At 46.0% G+C, this 21,905-nt stretch overlaps 1 protein-coding gene across 1 annotated transcript in view; it reads left to right on the top strand.

Annotated features, from left to right (window-relative positions):
- FHAD1 (forkhead associated phosphopeptide binding domain 1) overlaps positions 1–21,905 on the top strand; it is a 133,822-nt gene that overhangs the window by 24,331 nt on the left and 87,586 nt on the right. Inside the window, exons 3-4 of the mRNA XM_066270378.1 lie at positions 12,563–12,769; positions 20,209–20,482. Of these exons, the coding sequence (XP_066126475.1) occupies positions 12,563–12,769; positions 20,209–20,482 (481 nt within the window). The remainder of the gene's footprint in view (positions 1–12,562; positions 12,770–20,208; positions 20,483–21,905) is intronic.

Genomic DNA, 21,905 nt, shown 5'->3' with positions numbered 1-21,905 from the left:
TAATAAGGTGTATTTTCCTTTTCTTAGTTGAAGATATTTTTTTAATTGATTGATTTTAGAGAGAGAGAGGAAGGGAGGGAGGGGAGAGAGAGAAAAATACATTGATATCTTGTTCCACCCATTTATGCATTCATTAGTTGATGCTTGTATGTATCTGGACCAGGGGTTGAACCTGCAACCTTGGAGTATTGGAACGACACTCTAACCAACTGAGCTACTTGGCCAGGGCCTTCAAGATAATTTTTTATTTCTCTTGAGAATTCTTCTTTGATCCATGTGCTGTTTAGAAGTATATTGTTTAATCTCCAAATACTTTGGTATTTTCCAGTTGTCTTTCTGCCATTGATTTCTAGTTAGATTCCATTGCAATCTGAGAGCATACTTTGCATAATGTCTAATCTTTTTTTTTTTTTTTTTGTATTTTTCTGAAGTTGGAAATGGGGAGGCAGTCAGACAGACTCCCGCATGCGCCCAACAGGATCCACCCGGCATGCCCACCAAGGGGCGATGCTCTGCCCATCTGGGGTGTCGCTCTGCCGCAATCAGAACCATTCTAGCGCCTGAGGCAGAGGCCACAGAGCCATCCTCAGCGCCCTGGCAAACTTTGCTCCAGTAGAGCCTTGGCTGCGGGAGGGGAAGAGAGAGACAGAGAGGAAGGAGAGGGGGAGGGGTAGAGAAGCAGATGGGTGCTTCTCCTGTGTGCCCTGGCCGGGAATCAAACCCAGGACTCCTGCATGCCAGGCTGATGCTCTACCACTGAGCCAACCGGCCAGGGCCTATGTCTGATCTTTTTCTTTTTTTTTTGTATTTTTTTTTCTGAAGCTGGAAACAGGGAGAGACAGTCAGACAGACTCCTGCATGCGCCCAACCGCGATCCACCCAGCATGCCCACCAGGGGCAACGCTCTGCCCACCAGAGCCACTCTAGCACCTGGGGCAGAGGCCAAGGAACCATCCCCAGCGTCCGGGCCATCTTTGCTCCAATGGAGCCTTGGCTGCGGGAGGGGAAGAGAGAGACAGAAAGGAAGGGGGGGGTGGAGAAGCAAATGGGCGCTTCTCCTATGTGCCCTGGCCGGGAATCGAACCCGGTTCCCCCGCACGCCAGGCCGACGCTCTACCGCTGAGCCAACCGGCCAGGGCCATAATCTTTTAAATGTGTTGAGGTATGTTTTGTGAAGCAGAACATAGTCTGTCTTTTTGACTGTTCCATGTGAACTTGAAAAAAGTGTGTATTTGTTGTTAAATGAAATAGTCTATAAATGTCACTTAGATCCAGCTGATTGATGGTACTGTTCAACTCAGCTTTATCCTCACTAATTTTCTGTCTGCTGGATCTTTGACTGATAGAGGGATGTTGAAGTCTCCGACTATCAAATCGGATTTGTCTACTTTTCCTTGCAGTTCTGAGTTTCTGCCTCACATAATTTGATACTTTATTATTAGGTATGCGCACATTAAGGATTCTTGTGCTTTTTTGGAAAATTGACCCCTTTATCAGTATATAATACCCTCTGTATACCTGATAATTTTTTTTTCTCTAGAGTCTGCTCTATCTGAAATTAGTATAGCTATGCTGCCTTTCTTTTATGTTTCAATATTTTGAGTGCCAAAGTATTTGGTAGAAATTTGCCTAGTAAGTAAGAGCACAGACATTTGAATCAGGTAAACCTGGGTATAAGCCAGGCTATTCAAGCTGGATGACTTTGAGAAAACTTAATAATCCTGTCCCTCAGTTTTCTTATCAACTAAATAGGGAACTATCTCTTTGGATTACTGTGGAAATGAAATGGGATAAGCACCTAGCAAATATTCTGGTATGTAATATTTAATTAATGTATTCAATTAACATAAGCTATTATATATTATTGCATAATAATATAAGTATTCTATTAATAGAAACTGTAGGTTATTACTACATTATGGGACTTCGGTATAGATTTGTAAGAGCAAGTACTCTTTGTAAGAAAATTTAATGAGACACCATGAGAAAACAAACTTAGAAAACAATTGCAACATCTTGGACTAGCGTGGATGCGTCACAGACAGCGTCTTGAGAAGACAGACTTCACCCATGCCCTGCAGCCCCCAGTCTGGGTCCCGATGCCAGGGGAATGCGGTATATTCTGCTGGGTGCTGAATTTTGCTCACTCTTCTTTTTTTTTTCTTTTTTTTTTAAATAAATTTTTATTTTAATGGGGTGACATCAGTAAATCAGGGTACATACATTCAAAGAAAACATTTCCAGGTTATCTTGTCATTTAGTTCTGTTGCATACCCACCACCCGAAGAGAGATTGTCCTCCGCCACCCTCCATCCAGTTCTCTCTGTACCCCTCCCCCTCCCCCTCTCCCTCCTTCCCTCCCCCCACCCCCTGTAACCACCACACTCCCGTCCATGCCTCTTAGTCTCGCTTCTATGTCCCACCAATGTATGGAATCCTGCAGTTCCTGTTTTTCTCTGATTCGCTTATTTCACCCCACACAATGCTACCAAGACTCCACCATTCCGCTGCAAGTGATCCGATGTCATCATTTCTCCTAGCTGAATAGTATACCATGGTGTATATGTGCCCCATCTTCTTCATCCAGTCCTCTATTTTTTTTTACAGTGATTAAAAGCCTTTAAGCAAACTCTTGGCCAATACAGCAAGAATCCCTAAAAGAGTAGTGTCTTTAACATGTTCACCAAGTCCCCATCACCATGCCAAATCCCTGAAAAATGCAACCCAACCACAGTTCAGTCTGTTAGGAGCTGTCACAGGGAGCAGGAGTCCAGGAAAGTTCCCCACAGGAAAAGTCCGCATGGCACTGGAATTGTTTTCACCATTCTATACTTTCCAGCTCATGTCCAAGTCCCAATGACTGCTGCTTCCAGCTGGTAATGATTCAGGTAGACTGGAAAAAGCCATTTGCAGCATGTGTGGATATGGAGCTTCTGTTCTCCTCTGCCTGGAGAGTTGAGACCAGGTTGCTTTTCCCTGGAGCTCTGTGACTGTGGCCTGGTAAAGAGAACCTTGGGATACACTAAGCTGGGTGGCAAAGGTAAATTCATAATACAAGTTGGCAAAAGGAGGAAAGAGAGCTCTAAATTAGCAGTAGGTCCCAGCCTGAAATATGAGTGGGGCATTGAGGTAGGAGGGATAAAGGAAACACTATATATTAAGCAAAGCAGCAGAAAATAGGACTATCAACACCCACAACAGAGATCTTTGAGGGAAGAATAAAAAACCTGACTATTCAGGCAAAACATAGTTAAGTGGCCCTTGTGCAAATGAGATCAGTTTACCTGCTTCTTGGAAGAAATACCCTAGGCTCGCCCACAGTGTTGTAGATGGGGCCGACGGCCCTGGGCACCTTCAGCCTTCAGTGGCAAACCCCAGCTTTCTGGGCAAGGTTAGGTCATAGGTGGCTGGAGCAGGGCTGGAAGAGACTGAACCCTCCCTTAGAGGAGCAAGGGGGAAGCCCACCTTCCAGTGTCCCTGTTTCCTCACAGCAGAGGCGTGTAAGCCTGGCAGGCTTTAGCTCAATGACCTTCCTTTCCACTATTGAAGCAGGACCCAGATGGCATCCTATGAGACCCCTTTGGGGCATTGGAGCCTTTAAGGGTGTATCCTAAAAGCTGGTAGTTCCCCTGATCTCTATTGGGCTTTTTCTGCCTCTAGGTATCTTAAAAGCCATTCTCAGAAGATCTCGCTGAGGGGTTTGAGGATCCCCATCCACCTATATAAATCTTTTCCATATATCTGGAGCTATTTGGAAAAAAGACAGAACATTGTTATTAACTAGATCTAATAAAGAAGGTAGTAGTTTGCAGGCGAAAAAGATTTGGTGCCTCCTGTTCATCAGCATTCAAAAGAAATGTAAATTTTTATTTTTTTTTTTTTAAGTAAAAAGCATGATATGGTAGACCCGTTGGAGTCATTGCCTGGTGTGCAGGATTCCCGGATTCGATTCCTGGCCAGAGCACATAGGAGAAGCGCCCATCTACCTCTCCACCCCTCCCCCTCTCCCTCCTCTTCGTCTCTCTCCTCCTGCCCGCAGCCAAGGCTCCACCAGAGCAAAGCCACCCTGGGCACTAAGGATGGCCCCATGGCCTCCGCCCTAGTCGCTAGAATGGCTCCGGTTGTAACAGAGCAACACTCCAGATGGGCAGAGCATTCCCCCCTGGTAGGCATGCCAGGTGGATCCCAGTCAGGCGCATGCAGGAGTCTGTCTGACTGCCTCCCCATCCCCATCCTCAGAAAAATACAAAAAATAAATAAATAAAAGAAAAAATACTAAAAAAAAAGGGGGGGGGGCATTCCCTTGTGCTAAAGCTCCAGGGAGCATGGAGTGAGCTTAAGTATGTCCTATGAAACATGGAGCTCTATGTTGACTTATAAGTCTTTGAAGAAGGAGGAACTGCTGAAATAGTTTATCAGCATTTGTCCCTAAGACAGCAGTCTTTATAGTGGAAACACCATACGTAAATATTTGCTGTCTATAGATTAAGGGGGGAATATGGCAAATGCTGAAAAGCCATGATCTTTGTGCCCCTCCCCTCCCCCAACCCCCTCCCTCACCTCCCCCCACCCTGTGACCCCAACACTGTTGTTCATGTCTCTAAGTCTCATCTTTATGTCCCACCTATGTATGGAAACATATAGTTTTTAGTTTTTTCTGATTTACTTCCTTCACTCAGTATAATATTATCAAGGCCCATCCATGTTGTTGTAAATGATCCGATGTCATCATTTCTTATGGCTGAGTAGTATTCCATAGTATATATGTACCAAAGCTTTTTAATCCACTCGTCCTCTGATGGACACTTGGGCTGTTTCCAAATCTTTGCTATTGTGAACAATGCTGCCATAAACATGGGGGTGCATTTCTTCTTTTCAAACAGTGCTATGGTGTTCTTGGGGTATATTCCTAACAGTGGTATAGCTGGGTCAAAAGGCAGTTCGATTTTTAATTTCTTGAGGAATCTCCATACTGTTTTCCACAGTGGCTGCACCAGTCTGCATTCCCACCAGCAGTGCAGGAGGGTTCCCTTTTCTCCACATCCTCGCCAGCACTTATTCTGTGTTGTTTTATTGATGAGCGCCATTCTGACTGGTGTGAGGTGATATCTCATTGTGGTTTTAATTTGCATTTCTCTAATCATTAGTGATGTTGAACATTTTTTCATATGTCTGTTGGCCATCTGTGTGTCCTCTTTGGAGAAGTGTCTATTCATTTCTTTTGCCCATTTTTGGATTGGATTGTTTGTCTTCCTGGTATTAAGTTTTACAAGTTCTTTATAAATTTTGGTTATTAACCCTTTATCAGACGCTATGTCAAATATATTCTCCCATTGTGTAGTTTGTCTTTTTATTCTGTTCTTATTGTCTTTAGCTGTGCAGAAGCTTTTTAGTTTGATAAAGTCCCATTTGTTGATCCTGTCTTTTATTTCACTTGCCTGTGGAGACAAATCAGCAAATATATTGCTGCAAGAGATGTCAGAGAGCTTACTGCCTATGTTTTCTTCTAAGATGCTTATGGTTTCACGGCTTACATTCAAGTCTTTTATCCATTTTGAGTTTATTTTTGTGAGTGGTGTAAGTTGGTGGTCTAGTTTCATTTTTTTGCAGGTAGCTGTCCAGTTTTCCCAACACCATTTGTTGAAGAGGCTGTCTTTACTCTATTGTATTGTCTTACCTCCTTTGTCAAATATCAGTTGTCCATAGAGCTGTGGGTTTATTTCTGAGTTCTCTGTTCTGTTCCATTGATCTATGTGCCTGTTCTTATGCCAGTACCATGCTGTTTTGAGTACAATGGCCTTATAATATAACTTGATATCTGGAAGTGTGATACCTCCCACTTTTTTCTTCCTTTTCAGGATTGCTGAGGCTATTCGTGTTCTTTTTTGGTTCCATATAAATTTTTGGAATATGTGTTCTATGTCTTTGAAGTAAGTCATTGGTATTTTAATCGGTATTGCATTGAATTTATAAATTGCTTTGGGTAATATAGACATTTTAATGATGTTTATTCTTCCTAACCATGAGCATGGTATATGCCTCCACTTATTCGTTTCTTCCCTGATTTCTTTTATCAATGTTTTATAATTTTCCGAGTACAAGTCTTTAATCTCCTTGGTTAGATTTATTCCCAGGTACTTTATTTTTTTGGTTGCAATGGTAAAGGGGATTGATTCCCTGATTTCTCTTTCTGACAGTTCATTATTAGTGTATAAAAATGCCTCTGATTTCTGAGTATTGATTTTATATCCTGCCACCTTGCCAAATTCATTTATCAGGTCTAGTAGTTTTTTGACTGAGACTTTAGGGTTTTCTATATACAATATCATGTCATCTGCAAATAATGATAGTTTTACTTCTTCTTTTCCGATTTGGATGCCTTTTATTTCTTTTTCTTGTCTGATTGCTGTGGCTAGGACTTCCAGAACTATGTTGAATAAGAGTGGTGAAAGGGGACACCCCTGCCTTGTTCCTGATCTTAAGGGGATTGCTTTTAATTTTTGCCCATTGAGTATGATGTTGGCTGTGGGTTTGTCATAGATGGCCTTTATCATGTTGAGGTATGTTCCCTGTATTCCCACTTTGCTGAGAGTTTTGATCATGAATGGGTGCTGGACTTTATCAAATGCTTTTTCTGCATCTATTGAAATAATCATGTGGTTTTTCTCCTTTCTTTTGTTTATGTGATGAATCACATTGATTGATTTACGAATATTGTACCAGCCTTGCCTCCCAAGAATAAATCCTACTTGATCATGGTGTATGATTTTTTCCATATATTGCTGGATCCGGTTTGCTAATATTTTGTTGAGGATTTTTGCATCTAAGTTCATCAAGGATATTGGCCTATAATTTTCTTTTTTTGTGTTGTCTTTGCCTGGTTTTGGAATCAGAATTATGCTTGCCTCATAAAAGGAGTTTGGAAGTCTTCCTTCCTCTTGAATTTTTTGAAATAGCTTGAGAAGGATAGGAGTTAGTTCTTCTTTGAATATTTGGTAGAATTCACTTGTGAAGCCATCAGGCCCAGGACTTTTCTTTTTTGGGAGTTTTTTGATAGCTGTTTCTATCTCATTTGTTGTAATTGGTCTGTTTAGGTTTTCTGATTCTTCCAGATTGATTTTTGGAAGATTATATGATTCAAGGAATTTGTCCATTTCATCTAGGTTGTCTAGTTTTTTGGTGTACAGTTCTTCATAATATTTTCTTACAATATTTTGTATTTCTGTTGTGTCAGTTGTTATTTCTCCACTCTCGTTTCTAATTTTATTTATTTGAGTCCTCTCTCTTTTTTTCTTGGTGAATCTTGTTAAAGGTTCATCGATCTTGTTTACCTTTTCAAAGAACCAGCTCCTGGTTTCATTGATCTTCTGTATTGTTTCTTTAGCCTCTATGTCATTTATTTCTGCTCTGATCTTTATTATTTCCTTCCTTCTACTAGCTCTGGGCTTTACTTGCTGTTCTTTTTCTAGTTCTTTTAGATGCAGGGTCAAGTTGTTTATTTGAGCTTTTTCTAGCTTCTTGAAGTATGCCTGTAATGCTATAAACTTCCCTCTCAGGACTGCTTTTGCTGTGTCCCATACATTTTGAGTTGATGTATGCTCATTATCGTTTGTTTCTAGGAATTTTTAAATTTCTTTTTTGATCTCAATGTTAACCCATTCATTGTTTAATAACGTGTTATTTAGTTTCCAAGTGTTTGAATGTTTTTCAATTTTTCTATTGTGGTTGATTTCTAGTTTAATGCCATTGTGATCAGAGAAAGTGCTCGATATGATTTGAATCTTCTTAAATTTGTTGAGCCCGCTTTTGTGCCCTAACATGTGGTCTATTCTAGAGAATGTACCATGAGCGCTTGAAAAGAATGTATATTCTGCTGTTTTAGGGTGAAAGCTTCTAAAGATATCTATTAAATCGAGTTGATCTAATATGTCCTTTAAGTCTGCTGTTTCTTTGTTAATTTTCTTTCTTGAGGATCTATCTAATGATGTTAATGGGGTATTGAAATCCCCTACTATTATAGTATTGCTGTTGATCTTGCCCTTTAAGTCAATCAAAGTCTGCTTTATATATTTAGGTGCTCCTATATTAGGTGCGTAGATATTTATAATGATTATATCTTCCTTTTGGATTGCTCCCTTTATCATTATGTAGTGACCTTCTTTATCTCTAACTATGGTTTTTGTTTTAAAGTCCATTTTGTCTGATATAAGTATTGCGACCCCAGCTTTTTTTTCATTTCCATTTGCGTGAAATATTTTTTTCCATCCTTTTATCTTCAGCCTGTGTGCATCTTTTGATTTAAGGTGTGTCTCTAGGCATGAACAGACACTTCTCCCAGGAAGAAATACAAATGGCCAACAGATATATGAAAAGATGCTCAGCTTCATTAGTTATTAGAGAAATGCAAATCAAAACTACAATGAGATACCACCTCACCCCTGTTAGATTAGCTATTATCAACAAGACGGGTAATAGCAAGTGTTGGAGAGGCTGTGGAGAAAAAGGAACCCTCATACACTGTTGGTGAGAATGTAAAGTAGTACAACCATTATGGAGGAAAGTATGGTGGTTCCTCAAAAAACTGCAAATAGAACTACCTTATGACCCAGCAATCCCTCTACTGGGTATATACCCCAAAACCTCAGAATCATTGATACGTAAAGACACATGTAGCCCCATGTTCATTGCAGCACTGTTCACAGTGGCCAAGACATGGAAACAACCAAAAAGCCCTTCAATAGAAGACTGGATAAAGAAGATGTGGCACATATACACTATGGAATACTACTCAGCCATAAGAAATGATGACATCAGATCATTTACAGCAAAATGGTGGGATCTTGATAACATTATACGGAGTGAAATAAGTAAATCAGAAAAAAACAAGAACTACATGATTCCATACATTGGTGGAACATAAAAACGAGACTAAGAGACATGGACAAGAGAATGGTGGTTACCAGGGGTGGGGGGAGGGAGGACGCAGAAGGGAGGGAGGGAGAGAGTTAGGGGGAGGGGGAGGGGCACAGAGAAAACTAGACAGAGGGTGACGGAGGACAATCTGACTCTGGGTGAGGGGTATGCAACATAATTTAATGATAAGATAACCTAGACATGTTTTCTTTGAATATATGTACCCTGAATTATTAATGTCATCCCATTAACATTAATAAAAATTTATTAAAAAAAAATAAGGTGTGTCTCTTGTAGACAGCATATGTATGGGTCCTGTTTTCTTATCCACGCAGCTACCCTATGTCTCTTGATCGGATCATTTAATCCATTAACATTTAAGGTTATTACTGATATGTAATTGTTTATTGCCATTTTTTTTCTTTAAAACTGTTTTTCTTTTTTGCTATATTCTTTTTTTCCTTTGATCTGTTTACAACAGGTCCCTTAGCATTTCTTGCAGCCTTGGTTTGGTTGCAGTGAAATCCTTGAGTTTTCTTTTGTCTGTAAAGCTTTTTATTTCTCCTTCAATTTTAAATGATAGCCTTGCTGGATAAAGTAGTCTTGGTTGTAGGTTCTTGTTCTGCATTACTTTGAATATTTCTTGCCATTCCCTTCTGGCCTCAAGTGTTTCTGTTGAGAAGTCAGAAGTCATCCTTATGGGGGCTCCTTTGTAGGTGATAGTCTTTTTTTCTCTAGCAGCTTTTAATATTTTCTCTTTATCATTTAGCTTTGGTAATTTAATTATGATGTGTCTTGGTGTTGGTTTCTTTGGGTTTCTCCTTAATGGAGTTCTCTGTGCTTCCTGAACATGTGAAATGTTTTCCTGCCTTAATTGGGGGAAGTTTTCTGCTATAATATGTTTGAACAAAGTCTCTATCCCTTGTTCTTTCTCTTCTTCTTCAGGAACCCCTATGATGCGGATGTTATTTCTCTTCATGTTGTCACAGAGCTCTCTTAGAGTTTCCTCAGACTTTTTGAGTCTCTTTTCTTTTTTCTGCTCTGCTTCCGTGCCTTTACTTATTGTGTCTTCTAACTCACTGATTCGATTCTCTGCTTCATCCATCCTGCTTTTAATTCCTTCCATTGTATTCTTTATTTCAGATATTGTATTTGTCATTTCTGTCTGATTCTTTTTTATTATTTCAATGTCCTTTTTTATATCTGTTATCTCTTTATTTAGGTTTTCGTAATGGCCATCTATGGTTGTTCTAACATCTTTGAGCATCCTAACAATCGTTATTTTAAACTCTGCATCTGGTAATTTGGTTATATCTGACTCACTTAGGTCCTTTTCTGGGGATTTCTCTTGGTTTATTTGTGTTGTATTTCTCTGCCTCCGCATTTTCTCTTCACGGGAGTGGCTGTGATCCCGTACTCGGGTGTACAAGGGTTGGTGGCCTTGGCCTTTGCCCCGCCCCTGTGTGTGACGTTATGCTTGGTCCTGAGGGCACTGGCGAGCACCTTTGCTCAGCTGCGGATCTCCGCCTGTTTCCGGGCTTTCGCCCTGCCTTTGCAGGATGATCCCACTCAAGGAACAGCTGCTAGCCTTGGCTCTACCTCCAGGCAGGGCTGCGTGCCCAAGCTCAGCTCAGTAGCGGAACTCCGCCTCTACTAGGCTTTTGGCTCCACCCCCGCAGGAGGAGCCGGCTACCAAGTCAGGCCGCAAGCCTGGGTTGCACGGGAGGGCAGGGCTGTGCTCCTCTGCCCTTGCTCCGGGGCTGGTTTCTACCCTTTCCGGGGTTCCCACCCTTCTCCTGGAGGCTGGATTACAAGCTGCCGGCAGCTGAGCTTGACCGCTTTTGCACACCCCCTTCTCCCCAGCCGGGCAAGATTGAGCTCACACCTGAGCCCACTGGTGGCCAGCCGGCTTCCGCCCCTGCCAGCAGAACCGCGCTTTTGTCTCCCGCTGCTGCCCGCTCTCCGGTGCGCCCTCAGCCGCGTGGGTGGGGGCGTTGCAGCTCGGACCCTAAGACTCACTACTGTAGACCCCAGAGCTCCCTCCTTCTATGCGACTCTGCTCTGAATGCTGCGGGGGAGCTTGTTTGGCTGCTCTCCTGCTTCCCTTTGCTGGTATTGCGGTTTCCGGGGGAAATATTCACTTCAGCTTTGGGGAGTGACTCGTCCCAGGGGTTAGGGTGGCTATCTCCCAAAATGTTTCTCCCTATGCCTCCTAGATTGCACTCTCTTCCTGTTACTGTGGTTTTCTCCTCTCTTTCCCTGCATCCCCAGGAGCCCCAGGTGATTGTTTTTGAGAGAGATGTTCTGCGTGGTCCCTTTAAGAAGGATCTTGGGTCTGAGAAATCAGACTCTTTCTCAAAAACAGTATCCCGACTTGTTTCCAGCTAAATACTGTCCTTACGACTCTTCTGGGGTCTGGGGCTGCAGGCTGGGGCTTTGTTCCTGGGGCTCAGGACCCTTTCCCCTCTGCTAAACTCACTTCCCGCCACGCGAGTCTCTCCCTGCTGCCATTGGCTCCGAGGAGCTGGGCAGCCCTCTCCGCGTTTCCGCTTTTCCTACCAGTCTCTGTGTGGCTTCTTCAGTGTTCCTTGGTTGAAGAGTCCTTTTAGTTTAGTCCAAAGTTGGTTTTTCCAGATGATAGTTCATAAAATTAGTTTGTACTCCACTTTGGTTCTGGGAGGTAGATGCTGGTACGTCCGCCTACTCCAGCGCCATCTTGTCTCTCTTGCTCACTCTTCTTTTAAAGTGAAATTAAAGCAGTGGCCGCCTGCCCCCAGTGTTAATTCACAGACACGCTGTCCGGGGTCTTTTTCTTCAGGGGAAACATTGTTACAGCGGAACCCTTTAGTTAGATAAATTCTGACAGGCTTTTAAAAAGCAATAGAAATAATTAATCGCATGGGAAAAACTTCATTGTACATCAAGGTTTCTTTTTTAAAGGTAGTTGTTAAACTGTGTTGTTTGGCATGATCCCAATTTTGTTAAAACTTCTTAAAAAGATTGTAAGCATTAAAAAAAGAAATAAAGACAAAGACTGGAAGGATGAGAACCAGTGTTAACAGTTCCTGCCTCTGGGGGATGGAATCCTAAGTGATTTTAATGTCTTTTCCGTATGTATTTCTCTAGATCTCATTTTCTGCGATATTAAGAAAAACATTACTTTAAAAATGAATAGAACAGATGAGTGAACAACAATTATTGCAAAACCTCCCCTTAATTTAATATACTCTGACCCAGTGGTAGTCAGCCTGGTCGCTACCGCCCACAAGTGGGCACTCCAGCTTTCATGGTGGGCGGTGGCAGAGCAACCAAAGTATAAATAAAAAGATAGGGCAGGAGACAATGGAGTTCCCTGGCCTAGCAGGCTCCCCTTTGCCTCTCTTTTGCCTAATCCCCCACCCAGCAAACTTGTGTACCTGTCCTGGGCCTGCACATCTCCCAGCTTCCCTGTGCACTAGCTGTGTGACCTTGGGCAAGTCACTTAACCTCTCTGAGCCTCCATATTTTCATTTTTAAATGAGTATGGCAGCGGCCATCCAGCCAGGTGAGGCACTAGGTGTGTTCCAGCACCCAGCAGCCCTGGTAAATGTCAGTGTCCTGTCGTTCTTCCTGTTGTCCCAGCCCTCACTGTCCCCCTCCTCTGTTTCAGTCGGCTGACATTGACAACCACCACGCACTCATTGAATATAACGAGGCCGAGGGCAGCTTTGTTCTCCAGGACTTCAATTCCCGCCACGGCACCTTCGTCAATGAGTGCCACATTCAGAACGTGGCTGTGAAGCTGTTCCCGGGAGACGTCCTGAGGTTTGGGTCGGAAGGGCTGACCTACGAACTTGTCATTGAAAACGCACCCTCAGTGAGTCCCCAGGTCAGGAGGGAGGGAGGGAGGGGCGGATGAGGGGGGCGGGGTGCCGCGCTGTGCCCTCCCTGCCACCCGCCCGAGGTTCAGATGGAGCCAAAGGTGCAGCCACTCCAGAGCGCCTCCCTCTGACTTCACGCTGCGCACAAAGTGAAGTTCAGACCAGTCCGGGTGGGTCCTGGGAGGGGTGAGTCAATGCGAATTAAACTCTGTCCTCACTTGAGGATAATGGAGGGGAGAAAACCACTTAGTCTGATGCCAGCTGGAGCAGTGTCATGGGCTGGTTTTCAGATAGAGCAAAGCATGCTTTCATGGTCATTGGAATATACACGGATTTCTTGAATTCTTATTTCTGCATGTAACAGTATCTCACTTCCTTCCCCAAGTGACTGTGGGCAGCTGCACAAATGCCCCTTTGGCCTGTGCCCAGGTGACTTCCCAGCAGCCCAAGCCTTCCCAGGGCGGGCCTCCCCCTGCTGGCCTTTCCTGCCCCCACAGTGCTCTCGGGTGCTCCTAGATTGCGACTCTTTGGTGCAAGCATCCTTATTAATGGTGGGGTCCTTTGTGAGGCCCAAGTGAGGGCGGCCTTGTGACAGCAACACATTCCTATGCATTTCATTTCCTGATTATTTATACCTGTGTGAGTTTTATAAAAGAAAAGGGGGGAAAAGGCAGTAGTGAAGAATGCCTGTCATCAAATATGTTTCTCTTTCTTAGAGAGACAGAGAGAGGAAGGAAAAGAGACAGGAGCATTTATTTGTTGTCCCACTTAATTGTGAATTCATTGATTGCTTCCCATGTATGCCCTGACAGGGGATCGAACCTGCAACCTTGATGTTTTGGGACACACTCTAACCAACTGAGCTAACCGGCCAGGGCTCTCATCAAACACCTTGAGGCCCAGTTTTTCCAAGAATTTTGTGGCCATCTTCATTCCTGCGTGTTCTTATTTCTGATGGATTTTTGGGTTGCAGGGGAGAGTGCTGTGTTCTTCCCCACCTCCAACCAGGAGAGAGTTTCTAGGGAGGCTCATCCCGGTGCCCCAAGGGTTGGGTGATCAGAACTGTGCTATTCCAAACAGAGAGTTCCCAATGAAAACATTTTTATCGTACTTTGTGGTGAGCACAAGCAATAGAGAGGGATATGACAGTGTTTTATTGGGGGGGGGGGGAAGAGGTAGAGAACCAAATATGTGTGCAGACGTCACTGTGGCAAAAATGGGCGTCCTGAAGTCAGGCCAGCTAGAGCGCGGTCCCAGACCCGCTCTCACGCTGCCTGTGGGACCGTACACATGTCACTTCACCTCTCAGTGACCTGGTTCCCGTTACTGTAAAATTGGGGTAACAACAGCTCCCACCACATGAATTACTGTGGTGTTCAGTAGGCGATGCTGTGATTGCCTGGCCCAGAATCTGGCACCTACGACAGGTGCGTGATAACTCTCAGCTTTAGAATCAAGCAAACACACATGGGTGCCTCCCCAGTGAGTGTTCCTTTGGAAAGAAAACCCCCCAAGATCTCCCCAGCTAGCAGATGGACACATTTGCAAAGAAATGACCCACGGAATGACATACAAGATGGAAAAATATAAAGACAGACTCTCAGTGGGGAAAGTACGTTGGCACCCAGGATACACCCAGGAGTAGACTTTGTAACGTGTATCTCTTTCACCCAAGTGTAAGCTAGATGTTGCAGAACCCCAGGCTCACGGTTCACTTCATGGTCCATGTGGACGGCACCCCCGGAGCTGTGCAGGACAATACCTGCGGGGTCACTCACAGTGCCCTGAAGCGACCGGTCAGTAGCAACAGAGTCTGCGTCTCAGCACCCTGGGTGGGAAACTGAAGAGATAAAGTCGGGTGTGCCTTCTGTATAATGGCTCCTGTGTGCTGTTGCGTTTCGTAGTGCTTTCTGATGTCCAGGAAGGGAGGTGTGGAAACCAGCTGTCCTATTCACAGTGGTGGTGTTCTTATAAAGCAGCTGGGTGAGGAAACCTATACCACTCAAATGTACAAGCGCTGTCTTTCTCGGTCCTGAGATACGGAAAATCTAGTGGAAATGCCCAGAATGAAGAACAGGTTGGCTCCAGCCCTGTGCATGATGTGGTTCAATCAGCAATGACCCACAGTCGGGCTCTGGCTGACCATGACCACAGGGCCAGCCCGGAGCACCACAGCACTAACAGTAATTGTCTCTGCATGGGCTTCCCTTGAGCCCCCTCTCGTCTCTCTGCAGTCAGACGCTCCCACGTGACCTCTGGAGACTGTCCTCTGTCCAACTCGCAGTGTCCTGACAGCCTGGGAAGAGCGCCCTCTAGCGGTCGTATTCCTCACTGCTCACTGCTATATATGGGGCTGCTCTGCGGAGTACAGCGAGAACGCTGGGGCCTCGGAGTTCCACAGGCCCAAGTTCACTACAGCGTAAACGTTCTGAGCTTGTTTCCAGGCTCTACCAAGCAGCTATTCATTCATCACAGGTCCCCTTCCCCCTTCAGAAATTTTATAGAGGTCGTTAGGACCACCTCTATCACTGTGTAAACTGATGCCCAACCATGTATGCCCAATTATGGCAGTGATATCTCATGTGTATTTATTGTATACTTTGGGTTATACTCCTACCTACAGTATCTATTTAATTGCTCAAAGTAGTCCAGCCTTGGCCACTGAGAGCTATTTCAGGTTGGCTGCTGTGTGCTTTGAATGGCTTCATCGTTTTATTTAGTGTCAAACAGTATCACCACTTCCAGGCTGTAGGACCTTGGGCAAGTCACTTACCCTCTCTGAGCTTCAGTTCCTCACTCTACAATAAAAGGATAAAGATGCCCCCCCATACACACTCAAGATTATTCTGCTGATTGGGTGAAACCACATATATTAAGCACATAGCACTGTCTTCGGCATATGCGCGCCTTCTCTACATGGTGGGTCAGAGCTGTAGTATATCAGTGACTTCTTACAAATGTAGTATATCAGTGACTTCTTACAAAAGAGCACATGACAAGCTCTCCGAGGGCAAAGTCTGCTTCCTCACCTTCTCCCCAGTCTCTGGGGCTTCCCAGCAAAATGTATGTGTCCTGTACGCACCCTCGGTGCCAACTCCCTCGATATTTTCTAGGTGTCTCCTTCAGCCCACACCTTTAGCAGGTTAGGGACGGATATTGGAGTGCTAACACAAAGAACAGGTAGATAATCTGAAAAAAAAGGATTGTGATTTCTTGAGTAAATCATTGACCTGTATTTGTTTGTTCAAGCTGATATAAATTCACAGTGGGTATGGTCACAGTTAACCCAGGTGGCTGACACCCTGCTAGTTTAAAGATAGTGTAGACAAAATCAAATATAAAACATATGCTCCCTCGAAACAAAACAAAAAGGCCAACCATGTAATATACCACAGATAACAGAAGGGGGGAAAAAAAAGAGAAAAGGCATTAGCATGTATTTTATATTATATTAAACCAATTTCTTTTTTTTGTATTTTTCTGAAGCTGGAAACGGGGAGAGATAGTCAGACAGACTCCCGCATGCGCCCGACCGGGATCCCGGGATCCACCCGGCACACCCACCAGGGGCGACGCTCTGCCCACCGGGGGGCGATGCTCTGCCTCTCCGGGGGGTCGCTCTGCCGCAACCAGAGCCACTCTAGCGCCTGGGGCAGAGGCCAAGGAGCCATCCCCAGCGCCCGGGCCATCCTTGCTCCAATGGAGCCTTGGCTGTGGGAGGGGAAGAGAGAGACAGAGAGGAAGGAGGGGGTAGGGGTGGAGAAGCAAATGGGCGTCTCTCCCATGTGCCCTGGCCGGGAATTGAACCCGGGTCCCCAGCACGCCAGGCTGATGCTCCACCGCTGAGCCAACCGGCCAGGGCCTAAACCAGTTTCTAAAAACAAGTTTGTTGATAGCAGACCTTGACCCCAAGCTCCATGTACACCCTAAGACCTGGCTTGCAGTGCGACTCATGTCTGCTTACCCCCTGCCTGTTTCCTTGTCGTCACCAGCACTACCGTCTGAGGACGCCTTGACCTGGCTTGCCTATGACAGAGCAGGCCCGCTAACTAGACAAACCAGCTTTCACTTTCCAACTAAAGGCACCCACAGTCAGCAAGTTTTAGAGGAAAAAAAACTTTACTTTTAATTTTTGAACCCAAAGAGCCCTTCGGAGTCTCTGCATTTACACATCCGTTAGGGAACCTACATTAGAGCTCTGTGTGCTACCAGCAACCGGCTCCAGCCAGCCTCACAGGGCTGAGCAATCGAGGGTTCAGCCCCAGCCAGGGCTCGAGCCAGCTTCCTTAGTTGCACCCCCATGTTCAAAGCAGCACATTCACAGTCACCAAGAGGTGGAAACGGCCCACGTGCCCATCCATGCTGAACGGATAAACAAAATGTGGTACATACATCCAATGGAGTATTATTCGGCCTTAAAAAGGAAGGAAGTTCTGACACATGACAACACGGATGAACTTAAGGACATTAGGCTCAGTGAAATAAGCCAGTAACCAAGACACTGAATAATTCTGCTTACCTGAGGCACCTAGAGTAGTCAAATGCATAGAGACAGAGGGTAAAAATGGTGATTACCAGGAGCTGGGGAGAGGGGAGGTGGGATTTGTTGTTTAATAGGAATCGAGTTTCAATTTTGCAAGATGAAAACATTCCGCAGATCTGTCTTACAACACGACTGAACTCCATACAGTATTCAAACATGGCTAAAATGCCAAGAGGTATATTACATGTTATTTACCACAGCAAACAGCTCCCCTCTCTGCATCTCTCAGCTCCACTCCCTCATGCTGGCCACATTCTCAAGTCCCACAAGGTCACTCCAGATCTTGGTATCCTGCCAAGTCTCTCTGGGTCTCCCTGGCTCTGATTGGATCCCATGGTCCACTGCTGAACCAATCACTATGGCCAGGGAATGTGATTGGCTGATTGCTTAGCCCTGCCCACCACAATGAGTTGAGAGAGGGTGGAAGATTATCCAGAATCTCCAAAGAGCTGAGTGGATACCTGGCTGTCCCCTACAGAAATGGAGCACTGGAGGCATGCGATATAACCCCTCCCTTTAGCGCCCCTGCAGCTAGTTGAGGATGAAGCACGTTTCTATGAGCACCCCAGCATGAAAAAGAATTCCTCCACCCTATCAGTAACCTAGATTTGTTTTCTAGCGGGCTGGCATAAAATACATTAGAATTTACCCTTCGTCACCTTCAGCCCATTTATTCAATAAATCCTTACCGTACCAGTGGGAAAAGGTTATAGGGATGATTGAGGCAAGACAGCCCCAGAGGCGGGGTAAGGAGGGACCGGCTGGGCGGAGAAGGGCAGGAACAGTCTCCGAGAAGGCACAGGTACGGGGGGCTGGGGTGTTAACATGCAGAAAAAGCCAAAACCACTTGGAACGTAATGGTTCCGGAACACGGCCAAGTCACCCCCGACACAGATGTGGGCCAGTGTCACTAGGAACGTTGGGACAGATGTCCCCAGGCGACTGGAGTGTGACTTCCCTGACCTGTCTCCAGAAGTGTCCTGGGGGGAGCACACAGGACCCTGGGCTTGCCTGGGAAAGACTGTTGCTGGAGGAAGGGCTCGGGGGTCTGGGGGGCGCAGAGCCTCCCAGGAAGCTACAGGAAGGCCTATCTGCCGGGGCTCCCATTTGGGGAGCGCTCTGCCCCGTTTCCCCTTGTGCATCTCTGAGCTCACGTTCCCTCCTGTCTACAGAAGGAGAAACACGGCTCTGGGGAGAATCCATCTGTGGCCCTACATAGGCAGCAAAATCTTTGAACCTAGCTTCTGACTCGAAGTGTGTTTTTTCTGCTAAGAGAATTGAGGGGATAGAAACACCAAAGTGTCCCTCGATAGAGAATTGGATAAAGAAGATGTGGAACATATATACAAGGGAATACTAACTACTCAGCCATAAGAAATGATGACTGTCATTTACGACAACATGGATGGACCTTGAGAACATTATACTGAGTGAAATAAGTAAATCAGAAAAAGCTAAGAACTGTAGGATTTCACACGTAGGTGGGATATAAAACTGGGACTGATGGACAGAGATAAAAGAGGAGGGGTTACCAGGGAGAAGGGAATGTGGGGGAGGGGAAGGGGATCTAGGGGACTGGGGAGTGAGGAAGGAGTGGGACGAAAGGTGTAAGGAGGGACAAATATAAGGTGATGGAAAATGATTTGACTTTAGGCGATGGGCACGCAACATAATGAACAGTTCAAATGCTATAGAAATGTTCACCTGAAACCTTTGTACTCTTATTGATCAATGTCACCCTGTGAAAGTTAATTTTCTAAATAAAATTTGAAATAAAAAAGAATTGGGGGGGGGAGGAAGAGACAGAGACAAGAGAGACTGAAAGGGAGAAGAAAGAAAGGAGAGAGACCGAGATGGAGAGAGGAGAGGGAGGAAAGTGAGAGAGGTCATCGGACCTTGACCCCCAGTCCCACTCTAAGCCTCATTGGTGAAACAGGGATAAGGAGACCTCCGCCCCTGAAGGGCTATTGTGAGGAATAGATAGTAAAGTGCCAGAAATGATAATAAACGATAGCACTTGCCAATGTCATTGTTGAACTGGTAGGCCCTGGAAGAAACCGCCACTAAGCGTTAAACCAAGACAGAAGCCAAGTGTCAGCACCCCCCATTCAGCACCGGCTTCTCCCAGTTAGATGGATTTTTGTTGCCCTTTCCATCCTGAGTAGCTAGAAGTGTTTCCCCGGGGTTAGACAAAGAGAGGTTCTCTGGATAGATATTTTTAAGACATCTGCCAAGAACTAGAAGTGGTGAGTGCTGAGGCTCAAAGGTTAAGGAACGGCCTGGGTCGCTGCCATCCCAGAGCTCTCAGCTCCTGGAGGGGCGGGTGAGCTAGAGGTGCCAGAGAGCCACACAGTGCGCGTGGGAACACCGCCGGCTGCAGGGCCCCGGGGAGTGGGGCTGGAGTCGCAGTGCTTTGCTCGTTCTTTCTTTCTGCCGGAGTCTGAGGGTCTGCTCTGTAGGTGCTGGGCCTTTGTTCCAGGTGCTGGAGGTGCGTCAGGAACAAGAGAGACACCAAAAGGCCTTCCCTTCTTAGTGGTGACATTCCGCCAGCCCAGCAGCTCACGAGCAGACCTGGGAGCTTGGGGACGTCACCAGGTCCTGCTCAGCCTCAGTCTCATCACCGGGTGTCGGGTGGATGAAGTGAGGTCATGCATGGGAACCTCTTGGCAAGGTGCCCGGCATGAAGGCTGTACCCAATAAATGGTGGTGCGGTGGTGCGCAAGTGTGACCCAGAGTGGTGACCACTGTCCCAAACTTGGGGAGAGTCAGTGAGGGCTTCCTGGGGCAAGTGACTTACAAACTGAAACCTAGGGCTGCAGCTGTGTGGCTGGAACACAGGGGTGGAGACCACCCCAGCTGATCATAACCTGACCCTCTTGTCTACCCCTGCAGGTCTCCTTCCCGTGGGTGAGGGGTCCGACGCCTTGGCCGAGGCCACAGCCACAGCCACCTCGGGCCGCACAGCAGCCAAACCAGTCGTGCTTGCCGCCGCAGATGCCCTTCCACCCGGGCGTCCGGGCAGCACCGGTGCAGCGGAGCTGGTCCCAGGGGTTCCCCAGGCCCACCACGGTCCCGCCTGCCTCCCACAAGCGGCCTGTGAGTGCCGGCGGGAAGATGTTCTCCTTCACCGCGGATGGCGCGCGCCGGTCTCCTGTCATCAAGCAAGGTGTCCCAGGGCGCTTCCGTGGGCGGCTTGTGGATGGGCTGACAGCCACAAGGATGAGTCTTGCTTTTTGTTTATCTTCTCTGATTCTAAAGTAGAACGTAGTCAATGGTTAAAGAAAACTGTAAGAAAACAATTTGAGATCAGCTGTCACCCGATTCTCACTCACAGCCTGGTCACTTTGGGGACACACAGTCAAGGTTCCCTGCCCCCGTCCTCTCCCCTTGGAAGGCCTCACGGCGTCTGGGGCGGAGACGTCCTGTCTGTCGCTGTCCTCATGGCCTCGCCAGCCTCACTGGCAGAGGAGCTGGGTTGACTTTGTCCCGGCCATGATTCCCTAGGTTCCTCCATGGCCTCTGGTGTCAGGGTCCCATTTCCTGTCTTTGTGTCCCAGGCCCAGGCCGCTCTGAGTCCCCGGGTTGCTCAGGAACATTCACTTAGTCACATCCCTCAGCCGTGTAAATAATAGTTATTATTGTGAAGTATACGAACAAAGAAGTAAATGAAATGTGTGTCCACAATTTACATCATCATCATTGTCGTCATCAGATGAACCCCCCCATTACCTTCCACCCAAGTTAAGAAATTACTCAGTCTCTGACCAGTGGTGGGGCAGTGGATAGAGTGTCAACCTGGGATGCTAAAGTCCCAGGTTCAAAACCCCGAGGTCACTAGCTTGAGCAGAGGGTTGCCAGCTTGGGATCATCAAAATGATCCCATGGTCGCTGGCTTGAGCCCAAAGATTGCTGGCTTGAGCAAGGGGTCACTGGCTAATCTGGAGCCCTCTGATCAGGGCACATATGAGAAGCAATCAATGAACAACTAACATGATACAACTAGGAGCTGATGATGCTTCTCATCCTTCTCCCTTGCTCTCTCTCTCTCTCTCTCTCTCTCTGTCTCTCTCATTAAAAAAAGAAAAAAATTACTTAGCTATTTCTCCCAATATTTTAATATGAAAATTTTCAAACATACAGCAAAGTGAAAAGAATTTTACAGAGATTCCCCCATCTAAGTCTACCAATCACAGCAAGAGCTCCTGGGGGAAGAAGAATTACTGAGGATAGACAACAGGTGGGGTGACTTTTAAAAAAAATATTATCCAGGCCCTGGCCCAGTAGCTCGGTTGGTTAGAGTGTTGTCCCGAAAAGTTAAGGTTCCTGGTTTGATCCCCGATCATGGTAGGTGAGTAGGTGGATGTGTGTGTGTATGGGGTGGGGGGGAAGCTTTCTTTTTTCAACTATTTCTAGAAGATCAACTCGTCCCACTTTGCCTGGGGCATTTCCATCAGTGTCCCTGAAAGCCCGCCATCCCAGGAACCATCCCAGTCCCGCGCAGACCAGGACAGTTGGTCACCTCAACTGTCTTATTGGGATTTCACTCCCTCATTCATGAGTTCACCACACTGGGGGGACCTACTACTACT

This window comes from Saccopteryx bilineata, chromosome 3 (assembly GCF_036850765.1).
Source record: "Saccopteryx bilineata isolate mSacBil1 chromosome 3, mSacBil1_pri_phased_curated, whole genome shotgun sequence".
NCBI classification, from domain to species: domain Eukaryota; kingdom Metazoa; phylum Chordata; class Mammalia; order Chiroptera; family Emballonuridae; genus Saccopteryx; species Saccopteryx bilineata.
This window is presented reverse-complemented; position numbering and strand designations above follow the sequence as displayed.